The sequence below is a fragment of the Chelonoidis abingdonii genome, chromosome 2 (genome assembly GCF_003597395.2).
Source record: "Chelonoidis abingdonii isolate Lonesome George chromosome 2, CheloAbing_2.0, whole genome shotgun sequence".
Classification (NCBI taxonomy): Eukaryota; Metazoa; Chordata; order Testudines; family Testudinidae; genus Chelonoidis; species Chelonoidis abingdonii.
This window is the reverse complement of record NC_133770.1, coordinates 5,299,500-5,315,643: the sequence shown is the minus strand read 5'-3', so window position 1 is coordinate 5,315,643 and position 16,144 is coordinate 5,299,500. Positions and strand designations below refer to the sequence as shown.

The window sequence follows — 16,144 nt, the reverse complement described above, 5'->3', positions numbered from 1 at the left end:
GCCTCATAGCAATATCTATCTATGCAGGTAGGGCCTCACTGTTCATTGATTTTATATAGCAAAAGATTATCCCAGTCACCACTGAACTGCAGCCACCTCTGGGGTGGAACAGGGCAGCTCTCTAACAGCCCACATGATGTAATGGGGCAGGGGGGACTTTACAAGGGAGAATGGAATTACCTAAATTAAGTTTAAGCAAGACACTGAAGCAATGCTTACAAGGCGTCTCATGGGATTTGCAATGCCACAGGTGGTCAGAACCTTATTTCAAGACACCTCCCACCCCAAAAAACACCAGGTAGTCATAGCACCACCCTGCACTGGGCTGGTGGCTCAGTGCAGCCTCAGAGAGAGGAGAGCTACAAAGCAATTCTCAGATGTTCCTACCTGGTAGCCCACCCCCAGCCCAAGCTTGCTGAGTGTGGGAACACTGACAGGGCTCCAACAACCCCACCCTCACACAGCTCAGACTGCCTGTGGAAGCTGAGCTAGAGGAGCACCATCGCCCTTTGCAGGGGTCCGGAACCCAGCTCTCCTTCCTCATAGCACGTCTCTGGAACAACCTCTGACCAAAAAACACGTGCTGGGGCTGCAGGGAATACAGCAAGGGCTCCACTCCTGGGGAAAAAGACAGCTACCTGTTCCCCTCAGTAACTCAACATCCTCACTCCCTTCAACCCCTGTCCTACTGCCCAGCTACCCTGAGTGAGGTGACTCTCACCAAATCCACTAGCCACCTCCCTCCATCGCACTGTGTATGCAGCCTGCCTCTTTTTCCCCTTAGTGCTCAACAGTGAGCTGTGGTTACACCACCCCCCAACTAGCCTAGCAGGCACAGCCAAGCCTGAAAGGACCTAAAGGCTGCAGGAAGAGATTAAAAAACTTCCCTCTTAAAGCTACCAATGTGGTTTATATAAGGCAGGATTTTTAAACCACACCCCTGCCTCCCACAAGTCAGTGCAGTGCTCAGGCTCCGCCCCTTCTCCTACCTGATAAAAGCTGGAGTCCTGGCTGGGTGGGCAGGTTTCTAGGGGATGATAGACTCCTCTTAGTGGCTATTGATTTAGAGAGCTAAAGGGAAGTACTGGGCTTTGTCCCTCTTGTTAGAAGGAGGGTGACTTTACTGCTCTGGCTGGAGGGGGCTTCTTTCCTCCAGCCTGATGAAGACAAAGGCTTTCTGAGATCCAAGGGCATTGGACTTGACCCCCCCCAATGTATTCAGGAGAGAATCAGCTGCAGCCAGTTACAGGTAACTCCACAGCACTGGGGGGGAGGTGTGTGTGGGAGCTAGCTGTTCTCAGTTACTGGGCTATGCTGTCTTGACTTTCTGCCCTGTGGGGCTGGGGATCAGCTGGGCAGACAAACCACAATTGGTGGCTGTTGAATGGGCTCTGGAATGAGTTGCTTGGCCCAGCTCTTACTCAGTGGAAGTGTGTTGCTCCCTGACTCTCTAGGAGTCTTGGTGGCTATGGGGGCTGGTCTTGCCCTATAGGAACCTGGCAGTGGGCCCTGCATTGTAGGGCTTGGGGTGGGGGATGCCTACCTAGTGGTCTCTTTACTACCCCTGTGCTGTGGGCTCTAGGGCTCTGGAGGCTTCCAATGCTCTATCCCAGCCCTGTTCTTGCTGCAGGTGCTAATGCAGTGATGCCCTGGTGCTGCCACCCCAGGGCAGTGCTGGGAGCTGGACAATCAGGCTGTGCTCAGCTGAGCTAGGTGGGTTGCTCAGAGTGACTGGCAGCTCCTCAGCCAGCCTCTAGCTTGTGGCTGTAGGGTCAGCTGTGGGGGTTGGCATTTGGGGGGGAATCCTGAATGCAGGCTCTGCAGGGAGTGAGGCTAATGACTGTGTAGGTTGCCTTCCTCCTCTGGGTCAGGTCAAAGCTGCTGTGTGAGCCTGTGGTAGTGACTGATGTGAAACTTGACAACTTGTGGTACTTCACACAATGGGGTTTCTCCCTAGTGTCTTGGGCAGACTGTGCAATAATTGTCCAGCTAGATTCTGTCTGGGGCTTCAGCTGAGTAAGGCACTTGTCACTGCCTCTCCAAATGCTCAAGGGGGTGATTTCTGTGCTCCACCCCAGATGTGGCTGCATGCCAGGGGTGGGGGTGGTTCTATCTGTAACTCTGTGAAGTGCTTTGGGGATTTTTCCATCTAAAAATGTAAACTGGAAAGCCCCCCGTGCTGAGGCAGGACCAGATAAACCTTGACCACCCCTGATAGGTGTTAGTCTGACCTGTTCTTAAAAACCTCCAGTGGCAGGGATTTCACAGCCTCCCTTGGAAGCCTGCTCCAGAGTTTAACTACCCTGAGAGTTAATTTTTTCCTCATACCTGACCTAAACCTCCCTTTCTGCAGATTAAGCCCATTACTCCTTGTCTAACTTTCAGTGAATATAGAATTTTATAGGCTGGAAGGGGCTGGGAGAGGTCTAGTCCCCTGCACTCATGGCAGGACTAGAGATTATCTAGACCTGGAGAACAATTGGTCACTGTCCTTTATAACAGTCCTTAATATATTTGGAGACTGTTACCCAGTCCCCCTGCTCAGTCTCTTTTTTTTCCCAAGACCAAACATGCCCATTTGTTTTAACCTTTCCTCCTAGAAAGCTTAGGTCAGGTTTTCCATTGTTTTGTTGCTCTCTTCTGAAGTCTCTCCAATTTGTGTCTCTCACCCTACACCAGCTGAGGACTTGCCTGTGCAGAGTAGCCTGGACCAACTACCTCCTGAGTCTTGCCTAAGACACTTCTGTTAATGCATCATGATGCAGTTGCAAAAAAGATTAATGTTCCGCACTGACTCGTTCCATTTGTGATCCGCTGTCCCCAGATCGTTTTTAAGCAGTATTACTGCCTAGCCTGTTATTCCCCAGTTGTTAGTTGTGCAGCTGATTGTTCCTTCGGAGGTGAAGTGTTCTCGGGGGCGGGGGGGGAAGTATTCTCTGAACGTGTAGAGATCCAACGTGTCTTGGAGTCTAGACAGATGAGATGGGCTGGCCCTGCCCTGACAGGCTTACAATTGAAGCTTAGTCTCAAGAGACTAGACACTTTCCCAGAGATGGACCACTCAGAGTGAGGTTACAGCCTTCTGTGTTGGGGCATAACACAGTGACTAACTGGTGGGGGTGGGGTTAGGAAAACTCCTGTATTCCACAATAGTCCCTTATGCTGTTGTGCCTTTTGGAACATCTACTATTGACTCCTGCCAGAGATGAGATACTAGACTAGAGGGGCCATTAGTCCAATAGGAATCACCAGTTTCTATGATCTAAATAGACAAGAGATGGTGCTGGATGGGACAAGCATCAGCATTGCAAACTCTCTGAGCTAGCACCAGCTCCTCCAGTCTACAGGGATGCTGAAAAGACTAAGATCTGACCATGACACACATTAGTTGCTGGCAGTGGGGGCGGGGAGGGGAATATGACTATCAAATTGTTACAGTGCTAAACTTCTGCGAGATGTTGTATATTGACCTGGTTACTGGGGATGGTGCTGCTGGAATAAGGGGTTCTCATGAGAACCCAATAGGAAGGAGAACAATGGCTCAGGATGTCCCACACCTCAAACACTGCAGTTGTGAGGAGACAGTGCTGGATGGGACAAGACCTGGCAACTCCCAATCAAAAAGAGCAAAGCAGCTTCATGGGGGCAGTTGGGAAGCAGTTCCAGGAAACCAGACTGACACACACACACACACCCCTTTACAAGTAGCTGGTCAGAGGGACGGTCTGCACAGGCTGGGATGGGAACTTAGGGTTAGGCTAAACTGGGGCAGGCGAACGTTTTGGGCTGAGGACTGCATCGGGTTTTGTAAATTGTATGGAGGGCCAGTGAGGGGAGGGGGTCATGGCCTGGTGCCCACCTCCTATCTGCCCCCCAGACCCCTGCCCCATCCAACTACCCCTTCTCCCTGTCCCCTGATGGCTCCTGGACCCCTGCTGCCCCATCCAACCCCTCCTCTCATTCTTGACTGCCCCCCATTAAACCCTCTGACCACTATCCACACCCCCACCCACGACCACCACCCTGAACTCTCCTGCCTGGAGCACTGGTGGCTGGAGCCGGGCCACGCTGCCACCACACAGCACAGAGACTGGGTCAGGCTGGCTCTGCAGCTGCACTGCCCCAGGAGCTCACAGCCCCACTGCCCAGAGCACTGCGCCAGAGCGAGCAACCTGAGGCTGCGGGGGGAGGGGGCACAGCAGGGGAGGGGCCAGGATAGAGCCTCCCGGGCCAGGAGCTCAGGGCTGGGCAGGATGATCCCACAGGCCTGATGTGGCTCGTTGGCTGTTTGCCCACCTCTGATCTAAACCCAAGTTTCTTTAGCTGCCTTAAAATCCACTTTCTCTTGCGCTTTGTTCTCCTGTGGGAACCGCCAGTCTGGTTTCAGAAGGCGGCTGGTCGCTGTGGTTGGTCAGGCTCCCACAGGCGAGAAGTACTGGCACCAGAACGCAGGCAAGCCCCTTGGGCGAGTGAGATCACTAGAGGGGGCTGGAGCCCTGGGCCTGCTCCACGTGGTAGAATTGCAGCCTGCCGCGGAGGAGAAGGAAGGGCGTGAGGCCTGACCCCCGTGGGTGTGCTTGGGGACCAGCAAGCCCTGGAAGTGTGCAGGTGCAGTGCCTGGACTGGGTTTCTTGCCCCTGCTGTGGCTGAATCAATGTGGGGCTCTAGGGGGAGATCCCAGGCAGCAGGTTACACTCTTTAGCTGCAGAAGTGGCTCAAGTGAAAGAATCCAGCTTGGCTTCCCAAAGGTTTCCAAGTAAATCTGTTCTCCTCCCACCCCAGGTGCCTAAAGCCAGTGATCCAGCAATAGTCAGGGCCCTAGCCTAGGACTTAGGGCAGGGATTTGAAGCCTGCTGTGCCACAGGCTCCTGTGTGACCTTGGGCAAGTCCCTTAGTCTGTGCCTCAGTTTCCCATCTGTGCAATGAGGAGAACAGCCTTGCCCTACCTCGCAGGGAGTTGTGAGGATAAGTACATTGGACTGTGAGGTGCTTTGTTACAGGAATGGGGGCAAGAGGAGAGCAGGCAGAGAAGTAATTTAGATTAAATCGGGTTTCAGAGTCGCAGCCGTGTTGGTCTGTATTCACAAAGAACAGGAGTACTTGGGGCACCTTAGAGACTGACAAACTTATTTGAGCATAAGCTTAAATTTGTCAGTCTCTAAGGTGCCACAAGTCATCCTGTTAGATGAAATCAATGACCAAAGGCCTGACACCAGGAGCTGGCTCTAATTAGCTGCAGCCAGTTGGTGGCAAATAATTATCTTGCTGGAAGACCATTCCTTCCTGCCAGAGGCCACTAGACCAGTTCAAACTGGTCACTCCCTGCAAAAGGCTCCAGAGAGGTTCTGGGGAGGGGGGTGGTTTGCCGTTTCCTCTAACAGGGTCAGTGTCACTTTGGCTGCCTCCAGCCCTACCTTCCATGCAGCTTCTGATCCTGGCAAGTGTCTCTTATCTGGTAATGGGAGCTCCCTGGAGACACCAGCTGAACACACCACTTGCTTGATGCTCAAGTAACATCTGAGCTCACTAGAGGTGGGAAGCTGGCAAAACCCAGCTGGTTTTCCCCAGTCTCCATAGTACATTTGAGTGCTCTGCCTTGCTGGTGTCCCAGAGTTGTCTTTAATCTGTTGCACTTGTCTTGTGAGCTGGGTGCTGCTCCTGGACTCCTCTGAAAAGACCTTGGTATCTCAGTGGGGAGCAGGAAACCTCCTTAGGGGCACTCTATTGCAAGCTTTTTAAATCCATTGGGGTGGGGGGAAGCTGAGCATCCTTTTAAGTCAGGATGTGGTCTCCATAGCGAAGACTGAAACAATCATTTGTTTCTGGTGTAGAAGTTTTCCTGTAATGCTGATAATGCTCCCAAGGTCAGTGCAGGGTTCTCTGGGGAGGCTCCCACAGCACCACATCCTGCTCAGGAATCTAGAGCAGACATCGAGCCCTGCTGAGCAAAATGGAGCTGGAGTCATACTAATGCTGGGTGTGGTGCAAAGCCGAACATAGCAGGGAAGTTCCAGCAGCTGCTCCCATCAGTGGCTGGTGTGAATTCAGGGAGTCTGGTTGGAGCTGATCTGGGTGTAGATCCAAACTCTCTTTGCATGCTCCCTGGAGGGAAATGCGGAGTTAAGCAGGATTTCGTAGCTCAGTATTGCCCTCCCGGAGAGTGCAGGGAATGGTGGTGGAGAAAATCAATTCTGTCCTCTCCTCCCTGATAGATGCACCTCACCTTGCATTGGAGAGCAGTTGAATGTAAGCAGCAAAATCTGGGTAATTACACTTACAGGACAACAGGGTAGGGGCAGGAGGGCAGGTTCCCTGGGCAGCTTTTAGCCTTCCAACATGTAAGTACCCGACAGTTACATTACTGGACATCTGCCAGTAGAGCCTGACACAGGTCCTGTGTAACTAACAGCAGGCACTAGTGTCAAACCAAACTCTCCCGTCATCCCACTGGGACGAGAACCGCCCTCCTGTCCTAAGCAGAGTCTGTGCTACAGGACGGACACCACCAATGGTGTTGCTCGCTTGGCTGGGGGCTCTGTAAGGGGCTGCAAAGCTGCTCACTACTTCCAGGCCCTGCAGCCCTGAACAGCTTCCCCTCACAATTGGATCAGGGTTCTGTTCTCAGCCCTGCCACAGCTTTCCTGAGCAGGCTACTGAATCTCAGTGCTCAGACCCCACCTGGGGGGTTGGGGGGAGGGACGGGGAGAATCATCCTTTGTGTCTCAATCAAAAGAGCAGCTTTGGAGGCAAAGACCCTCAGTGGTCATATGCCAGGCACAACAGGGGCTCTGATCTTAGAGGTGGGCCTCTGTATTGCTATCCATCACTAACAGGGCTTTTAAAATGTACATAAAGGCAACCAAGCTGGTTTTAAGGTGGACCTGACCAGGGGGTTTCCCAAAGATCCTCCAGATAGGAGACCTGGCCCCCAAAGTCCCTTCCTTTCCAGTGCCATGGGCTGAATGTGAACAAGAGACACTTCATAGCTCCTGGGAGTGAAGGGTAAAAGCTTTCAGTTGGGGTGGTCTTCAGAGTGACCCTGCCTCCTTTGTTTAATTGGAGATATACCAATCTCCTAGAACGGGAAAGGACCTCAAAGTCATCATGTCCAGCCCCCTGCCTTCACTAGCAGGACCAATTTTTGCCCCAGATCCCTAAGTGGCCCCCCTCAAGGATTGAACTCACAACCCTGGGTTTAGCAGACCAATGCTCAAACTACTGAGCTATCCCTCCCCCTGGGTGGGATACAGGGTGTTTCAGGTAAGGCCCGTAGCTAGAAATCCCCAGTGCCTCACCTCTTGCCTGAGGCCACGCTGCTGTGCCTGGGCAAAGGGGAGCGGTACTTAGCAGCATATCGCTGTGGTGGCTGGAGTTAAGCAAAGGAACCTCTCAGTTAAACTGTTGGATGAACTACAGTCTGTCTTGCTGGTGGGAACCAAATAAGAGATGCAAGCTGGACAGAAGACACTGAGCACACTCTTGTGAGTAGCAATCCAGCCTGAGGCTCCTGGGGCTCCGCTACCTTAATGGAAGCTAGAGGTGGATCAGTGTGTTTACTCCACCCCAGAGGTGGCTGCATCTTGGTGAACTAAGATGTCTGATTAATATACCAAGTGCTTTCTGGATGAAAGGGGCTGTGTCTAAATAGTGACCCTCCCAGCACTTCCCTCTCCTGCTCATCTAACCTTAATACCTTCCAAATATTGAGGCAGTGGCTTAAGTGAGTTTAGCTGCAGGTGGCTCCTGCAGTCTGTGCACTTCATGGTCCTGCCAATTACCTTGTAAGCCCTGGGTTTGTCTCACCTTCTGATCTCTTATCCACCCAGCAGCTTGCTAGTTGTGGAATTTGAGAAGGAGGTGGGCTTGTGGCATTCCCCCACTAGGGAAATTTCCGTTGTCTGAGCTGCCTTCCTCCCTCTCATTTAACTTCCAGAGCATGGTTGGGATGGAACCTGGGCCAGTCCACTTCCTCTCCCCCCCCACCCCCCAGCTTTGTGTGCTTGGGGCACAGTCAGTCCAACTCAGACTGTCAGGGTATATCATGAATCTCTGCCAATGCTGAGCACCCTCTCTAGACAAGTGAATGGAGGAGCAGATCCAATGAATCTGCAGCTGTCCTGGCCTCAGAACCCCAGGGCCCCTCTTCCTAATGTGAACTCTTTGGATGGGCAGTACTACTTCACAGCTACAGCCTCACAGCACCGCTGAGACATGCAAGCATTGTCGTTGTGGAGGTGGGTAAACTGAGGCATAGTGGCCAACATGCCCAAGGTCTCAGACTACCTTAACCTCAAGGCAGAATAAACACTTTCTTTTGCCTTCTTACAAACTGTCTGTTTCACTTCCTTGAATGTGCTTAGTAATCAGGGGGGATGAATTATTAGGCCAGGACCCAGGTTGGAAACCCTTGTATTCTTGGAACCACAGGTTCCAAGCCCCCCAGGGTTATCTTCAGACCTTCATCCTTCTGCCTTGGCTAAATGGAGCTGCATGCAGCTGACAGGATGAGGATTAATCAAGTCCTGTCTGAGCTTCCTAACTCCCCTGGCACTCCTATGAAGCTTCTCCTGATAAAATATCAGGGGTGTAAGGGACCTCAGGAGGTATCTAGTCCAACCCCCTGCTCAAAGCAGGACCAACCCCAACTAAATCATCCCAGCCAGGGCTTTGTCAAGCCTGACCTTAAAAAACCTCTACGGATAGAGATTCCACCACCTCCCTTGGTAACCCATTCCAGTGCTTCACCACCCTCCTGGTGAAATAGTGTTTCCTAATATCCAACCTAGACCTCCCCCACTGCAACTTGAGACCATTGCTCCTTGTTCTGTCATCAGGTACCGCTGAGAAACAGTCATTGGGTAACCCTGTCTCATCAGGTAGTTGCACTTCCCTCTCCCCCATCCCAGAGATGGCTTGAAGCTGTGGGACCAGAGGACCCTCTCCAGGCACGCCTGCAGGAGGTCCACCAGAGCCGTGGGACCAGCGAGCGGCAGAGCACCCCCCGCAGCATGATGCCGTGCTTGGGGCAGTGAAATATCTAGAGCCGCCCCGTCCTTGCCCCGGTCCAACTGACCCTTCAGGTGTAGTGATCAGATCAACAGCACTTCGGTCCATCCTGCCCCCTTCTTCCCCTGGGGAGGTAGCTGCCTATGGAGTTAAAGAAATGGCCCCTCTGCAATCCCTGCACCATACGCTGTGTGTGCTCTGGCTGCAGGCCCGGCTGTCTCCAGTGAGATTCTTTTCCAGATATCAGCCAAGCAGGCATAGGGGTGAGTCCACACTTTAATGGAGAATGTCTAGGGTGCTGCAGCTGGGCTCTGACTCCAGAAAGTGGCATTGTCTGTGTTTTCTGCGCTGGCACTGTCAGTGTCCCGGCACCGTGACAGGATCTACTCCCTGGGCTGTGATCTTTAGGTGCGATTGAAACCAGTCTGCTGCCTTCATCCAAGACTCCAGGCTATTCTGAGGAGTTCAAACTTGGCCAGGACACCGGTTTATCTCGGCATGACTGCGTACCTGGGGAAGGCATGGCTTCGGGTGGATCAGGGAGCCTGTGTGTCCTGGTCCTATCTGGCCTGTCGTGCATGGCATCCTCACACTGCTGCTGCACGCCTGGGCTGGGTAAAGTGACTATTGGAGACAGAGAATGAGCTGGCAAGTTTCACTGCTACAGCACTTGGCTACAAGAAAGCTCTCATGCTAGAGCACCAATTGCTGCAGCTCTCCAGTCAAACAAGGCAACTGCATTAGCCTCCCTGGACACTTGTGGGTAACTTTCTCTCTGCTCTGCTTCCTACCTTGCCCAGGAAGTGGCTGAGGCCTGACACGCCATCTCTAACCACAAACCTGGGTGGGGGGATGTAATGGAAGCACATCTGAGGGGATGGGAGTTTGGGGGGCAGGGGACTGCAAATGGGATCTAGAGCCATTCACCCAACAGCTGCTTTGGCATCTGGGTAGCTGTAGTGACTGAAAGCTGCTCCCCATCCAATGGCTGTTTGGTTGTCAGCATGAGACAAGCTGCTGATCTCAGCTCTGTTCCTAGTCTGCCAGAGCTGGAGACAGCAGTGGTGGGGTTTGTTGGCAGATTCCCTAGGCCTAAACTATGGGAGTAGCCCCCAGGTAGCCTCTGGTGCTGATCAGGGCAGAAACTAGAGCTGTGTAAAGAAGTGAACAGAAGCAGGGAGTCCATCCTGCTCCTTGCAGGTCCTGATCTGTTCCCCTAGCCTGGCTGGGGGCTGGATGGGGGTGAAAACATTCAAGCCTGAGGTTTCACAATGACTGTTTGTCCTGAGCACCTCTGGGCATGTTCCTTTATCTCCCTGCCAGTGACCGACCCATGAAGAGCCAGGTGCTGAAGGGAACAGCTTTCTGAAATGTGCGTAGTGTTTGTCAGTGGTTTGTACAAACTAGGATCAATCCATGCATGACATAAAGGGCTAAACTTGCAGTAACATGGCAAACAATGAATAATTTGCCCAACATGCTAATCAAATGGCTGGGGAAGTCTGCTCCATAAAAAAAAATATCTGGGTCTCCAAGGCTCTGGTTCCTTTCAGCAACACACAATTGACTTAGTTTTTTTGGTATGGGTCTGCCAAGCATGGCTTGCCCAACAACCAAATTAAGCACTCCCTGCCCAGTACTTGTGTATCTGACTGTCTTATACTTGTTATCACGTGCTACTGAGAGATGCTGTCTTGTGTTCACATAAACCTCAGACGTTTTAAATGGTAGCAATATTTTAGCTTGGTTTGGTCGCTAAGCAGATACTTATGTCGAACTGTCCACAGTCAAGTCTGACTTCTGATCAACAGAAACCTGGCTAAAATCAGACCCTAGAACTAACAAAACTGAAATCATAGGCTGAACTTTTCCTAAGGAAACACTAAACTTCAGTCTCATGCACTATTTGTGTAGTCTGTACGGCAAGAAATTAATGAAATAGCATCTTCCACTAGCTGGAAGTACCTCTACCCTCTGCCCTGCTGAATGGGGTTGTGCTTCAGCATTTGTGACTATCCTTATTTCAAAAAGTGACTCTGTAAATGGCACTGTTTACTCTAGAGTTCCAGATCATGGGTGACCAGAGGGAGATGGTGCTCTTTGAATTGCCTTGTGGGATCTACCCATCAAGCTGACATTCATCCCTTATGCACCATCACAAATGTTCTGCAGGCCAAGCCCTGCTCCCTGCTGAAGGCAGGGGTTGTAGAAGTGTAGCTGATTGGAACTTGATGAATGATGCTCATGCACAAGGGAGAACAGAACCAAGGCGACTTGCTGGTCCTTAACTGGGCGGGATCTGCAGAGGGTAGTGGAACAAGATCCGTGTCTTGTTAACAGGATTGGCTGTGACTGGATATGAATGGGGCTGGATCTTGAGTGAGAAGGGGCCAGGTTGGCAGAGTCCCTCTCCAGAGTAGAACAGCACTTGAGACAGGCTTTTGGGGTGGGAGGAGGTGTCCTCTTGCTAGACTTCAGTCTCCCCACCTTCCTGGCCTGGAACCAGGGCTGGAGCTTGTACATGGGAACCAGAAAACACAACTGGCCACTCCAAGGCTACAGTGAAGTGCAGACCCCCATGGCTGGTGAAAAGCAAATCTGGGTTGTAATGCTTTCATCCAAGGGGTCTAGTAGCCAGGCTGGAGCTCCAAGTCCTTGCTGGCTCCGCAGGCTTAGCCCTGCTGTGGCATTGGGTGTCATAGGGGAGTCCTGGAGCAAGTGCCAGACTCAATGTGTCCTTCTGATCTCTCCCCAGATGGCTCTCAGAATGCCTCCAGCACGTCCACCCCCAGTGGTGACTCTTCACCCCCCTCCGCCCTAACTCCACTGCAGGTCGCCCTGACAGCAGCCCCCGATTGTACAAGCCCCACTGCCATGGAGCCCACCCTCTGCAGCCCAGGAGCCCTGGCCTTCCTGCCGGCCAAGAAAGAGGACAGGCCCCAGCCAGAAGGAGCCAGCTGTGACGCAGCTGTTGGTAGCTCCCCCGCTGGCCTGGCTGCGCTGAGCGAGTGCAGCCAGGTCCTGCTGGAAACGCCTCCCAAAGGCCTCCAGGAAGTGCTGAGTGTGGACATGCTGGACACCAGGATTGTGATGGGGGAGGAGACCCAGTGCAGCAATGACAAGCCAGACGTGGGGGTGGAGCTGCGCAGCTCACTGCTGGACAACAAGGCTCTCGTATCGGAAGCAGCTGGCACTGAAAGCCTTGCAGCCTATGCCGGAGAGGAGTCAAGTGATGAGGAAAACTGGATCCTAGAAAGCAGCTCCGAGGCTGCTGGGAAACTCTCCGCCCAGGCCACACCAGGGGAGTCTCCCTGCCCCAAACCCAGAGACAACAGGCAAGTGTGTCTCTATCGGCCTCCTCGTCTGCTGCCCTGGGAGCCCGAAGAGCCGAGCGTGGTGCTAAAGGAGAAGTTGTTTTCTCAGGGTGAAACCACGGCCGATGTGCCTTCCCCATCTCCCACACCTGCCAAAGACCCCCCCGATGAGCTGGCCGAGGCAGGGCCCTTGCAGCCCCCCCAGGTCAAACCAGTCCTGGATCCGGACCTTTACTTCACAGCCCCTTCGACGCCAATCAAAACAGTCTACTCCCACCTCAAGCATCTCCCCTACGCCAAGGACCGCCTGAGTGAGGAGCAGAGCGATATGGACAACGAAGGGCTGTGCTCCCCGCCTACCTCTCCATCGGGGTCCTACATCACCGCCGAGGGGGGCAGCTGGGCTTCCTCCGGCACCTCCAGCACATCCCCATCATGTTCTCCCAACCTGATTGCTGAGTCGGAGACCGTGGAAGCCTCAACTGCTTATGAGGAATCCCTGTTGGAGCTGGAGCTTTCTGAGGAGCCGGCTCAGTTTGCCAGGAGCTCCTGTCTGTCTCCTGAGCAGCTGGAGGAGGAGGAAGGTGACCTATCTTTGGAGAGAGACTCCTCTGGCAACATGACTCTGCCTTCAGTGCCAGTGGAGGAGGAAAGGGATGGTCAGACCACACCAGAAGAAGAGTGGGACTCTGAAATTGCTACCTCTGTTGCATGGGTCCCGCTCACCACAGAGCCAGAGGATCCAGGGGAGCTGCTGCCAGCTGAGAAGGACCTGCCCCATCCAGGAGGAGACTCTGCGGATGAGCCACTGCAAAGCACCTTGGACAGGCAGCTCCTGAAGGTGGAAGTCTTCACCTCAGATAAAGCCAGTGCCAGCCTGGGGACAGGGGATGCAGCTAAAGAGCCTCTGGAGTCCAGCCTGTTGTCCTGCTCCCCCATCCCCTTGCCAGGCCTCCAGTCAGAGTCCAGCAGTGTGTCTGGGGCAAGCTGCTCCTCAGATGCAGAGACACCCAGCAGCCTGCAGGCCGAGACCACTGGCTCCTCAGCAGAGCTCCCATCGGACTTCACAGACAACGACCAGATGATCCCTGCCACTCTGCTGCCCTTTCGCGGGAGCCTGATCTTTGAGGCCGAGTCACTGGAGATCACGCTGTTCCCCCAGGGAGAGTCTGTGGAGAACGACGTCGTCTACGGGGCGGATGAAGACGACAGCACCTCTGCCTCCTTCCTGCACTCTCTGTCGGAGAACTCCATCAACGAGGGCGTGGATGAGTCCTTTGCCTACCAGGATGACACTTCCCAGTCCTCCGACTCCGCCTCGTACAATGGCGAGGCAGATGAGCAGCTGTACGGCACTGAGCAATATGCTGTGGTGACCCCCTCAGCTCAGGAAGGGGAGAAGCCAGCTGCAGAGGACTCTGAGCAGGGGGCCTCCTGCTCGGGCAGCGAGAGCGAGATGGAGACGTCATCAGATGCCTCTGACACCGATGAGGAATACACGGCTTTCTCGGCGCTGGGCACAGTCCCCCACAGAGGGGTGGAGGTTGGGTTCGTGCCGGAGGGTAATGTGGCTCACCAGGATAAGCTGGAAGGATCCACAGAGGAGGAAGAGGGGGAGGAAGAAGAGAAGCAGCCACCAGCCCAAAGTGAGGGGATGCTGAAATCACCAGCACTTGCTGAACCCAAGGCAGCACTGGTGGATGAACACAGCGACTCGGAAGACAGCCCAGCAAGCGGCAGCATCTCGCCCACAGGCCGAGGCTGGATCCTCTCTCTGAAACCAGACAGCACACCATCCCCCGGGGAGTCTGCTCTGAGAGCCGAATCTGACCAGGCAGATTCTCCAGTGGATACTGGCTCCTCCTCGGAGAGCTCCCTGGAGCACCAGTCCTCACTGTCGGACATGCAGGAGGCCCTGGAGAAAGGGCTCTCCAACTCAGAGTGTCTGATCGCCTGCTTTGATACAGACGAGGAGACTGAGGCCTTCCCTGGGCTGGAAGTAGTCATGGAGAATGAAGAGCCAATAAGCCAGTCAGCTACTGCCGAAGTGTGTGTCTCTCCATGGAGAAGTGGGGATGGGATGGGATCTGCAATACCCTTGCCTTGGAAACAGAAGCCAGCTCCCACTGAACTCGCTGAGCCTACCGCCAGGGATGCCTCTGTGTTTGAGACGGGCACCAAACTGAAGGAGTCTGAAGCGCACCTCCTGGAGCTCCTAGACCAGGACAGCACTTCTCTGGGAGGGAAGAGAGAAGGTCACTTTGTGGCCCAACTGGGAGCCTCTGATGGTGCCAGCTTGGAACAGCCTGAAGTGACCAGAGCTGACAGCGAGCCAGCAGGAGAGTGCTTGATCGCCTGCTTCTCCTCTTCTGAGGAGGAGCTGGAGGAGGCCTCCTCTCTCGATCAAGTCAACAACAATGAGGAACAAGGGGAGCTGTTCTTGGAAGCCAGCCTGGATTCCATGGCCCTTCTGGGACAAAATGACACCCAGCCAAACATGCTCGTGGACACAGCCAGCCAAAATGAGCCCACATTGGCTGTGCTGGTGGATCAGCAACAAGAGCCCCCTCTCCCACCTGGGGATTCAGAGTCCCCAAGCCTGGACCTCCACACAATGCAGAAAGACCTGCAGGAACTCCAGAGGAGGCTGGATGGGAGCAGCCAGCTCTTCAGGGAGCTGGACGCTAGCTCAGAGTCTGAGAGAGAGACCTATGTGAACAGGTACTTCGGCACAACGGCGTTCTCGCTGCTCCCTCAGGCCATAGCCATTCCAGAGAGCACCAAACCAACCTGGGGGCAAGAAGCCCTAGGCAAGAAGCTGGCCCTGGCAAACAGCAGCATCCCTGAGCCAATCTGGCCATGCTCAGGGACTGGAGAGACCAAAGACTCCAACTCAAGAGAACCTCAACTGGACAAGAGCAGCCCTGCCTCTCCCAGCATCCAGCTGCCAGGAGAAATGAACAGCAGCACAGACCAGAATCAAGAGGAGCTCATGGCAAGCACAGAAAAGTGGCTCACAGCTGAGGCTGCAGAATCTGACTTGGAATCCACATTTGGTGCCTCACCCATTGCTGCGATGGGAGAGACCCAGCCAAAGGTGGCTGTTCAGGCTCTGGAGAGCCTGGGAGAACCTGTGGAAATGGTAACCCCAGTTCCCTGTTCAAGCACTGTCAACCATGACTTGCAGACCAGTTCAGCTGAGGAAGCCACCTATGCTTCTGTATCAGGAAGTAAGTCATGCAGCCAAACAGATTCTGTCTCTGCTCAGGTTTGCCCCCTAGGAGACCAACTTGAAATGGAATCTCCCACTGCAGCTGCTCCAGACCAAACCCTGCCTGAATCAGGGGCTCAAGTGTTCCAGGCCCCATGTGTCTGTAGCTTGGATCCAGACTTGCCTGAGTTGAGGGACAGCAACATGAATGTACTGGAGACAGCTAGCTCCAAGTCTCCCTGGGAGCCTGCGCGTGGGGCTGGAGAGGATCAAGACTCATCTGTCTCAACAAGCTGCAGCAAGAATGTTGTGCTCAAAGGGGAAATGGAGAGCACCAATGCAGAAGAAACAGCCAAGAAAACAACTGGAGACCAGCCGGGCTGTGATGAGCTGCCTGGTGGGAAGGGGGCCTCTACCCAAGAGCAGTGGGTGGGTAGCACCCAACTTCCTCAGGAAGTGAAGCCAACCGCTCTGCAGCAGAGTGAGAGTCTGGGTGATGTGCCGGAAGAGGAAGCACTTGGCTCTGAGGCTACATCCGAAGAAGGGGTCTACCTCACCGATGAGGAGAGGGAGGCCGAGGCTCAGCCCTAAGAAAGTCAGCCAGGAACTCCCT

General features: G+C 53.8%; 1 protein-coding gene across 2 annotated transcripts in view; it reads left to right on the top strand.

Annotated features, from left to right (window-relative positions):
• LOC142046288 (uncharacterized) overlaps nt 1-16,122 on the top strand; it is a 33,369-nt gene extending 17,247 nt beyond the window's left edge. Inside the window, exons 1-2 of one of the 2 annotated variants that reach the window (XM_075062142.1) lie at nt 1,067-1,249; nt 11,762-16,122. In XM_075062142.1, coding sequence (XP_074918243.1) covers nt 1,213-1,249; nt 11,762-16,122 — 4,398 coding nt within the window. In that variant the 5' untranslated portion in view covers nt 1,067-1,212. Of the gene's footprint in view, nt 1-1,066; nt 1,250-11,761 lie in introns of those variants that run through there. The other variant, XM_075062141.1, reaches the window with a different exon arrangement.
• The last annotated feature ends 22 nt before the right edge of the window (nt 16,123-16,144 follow it).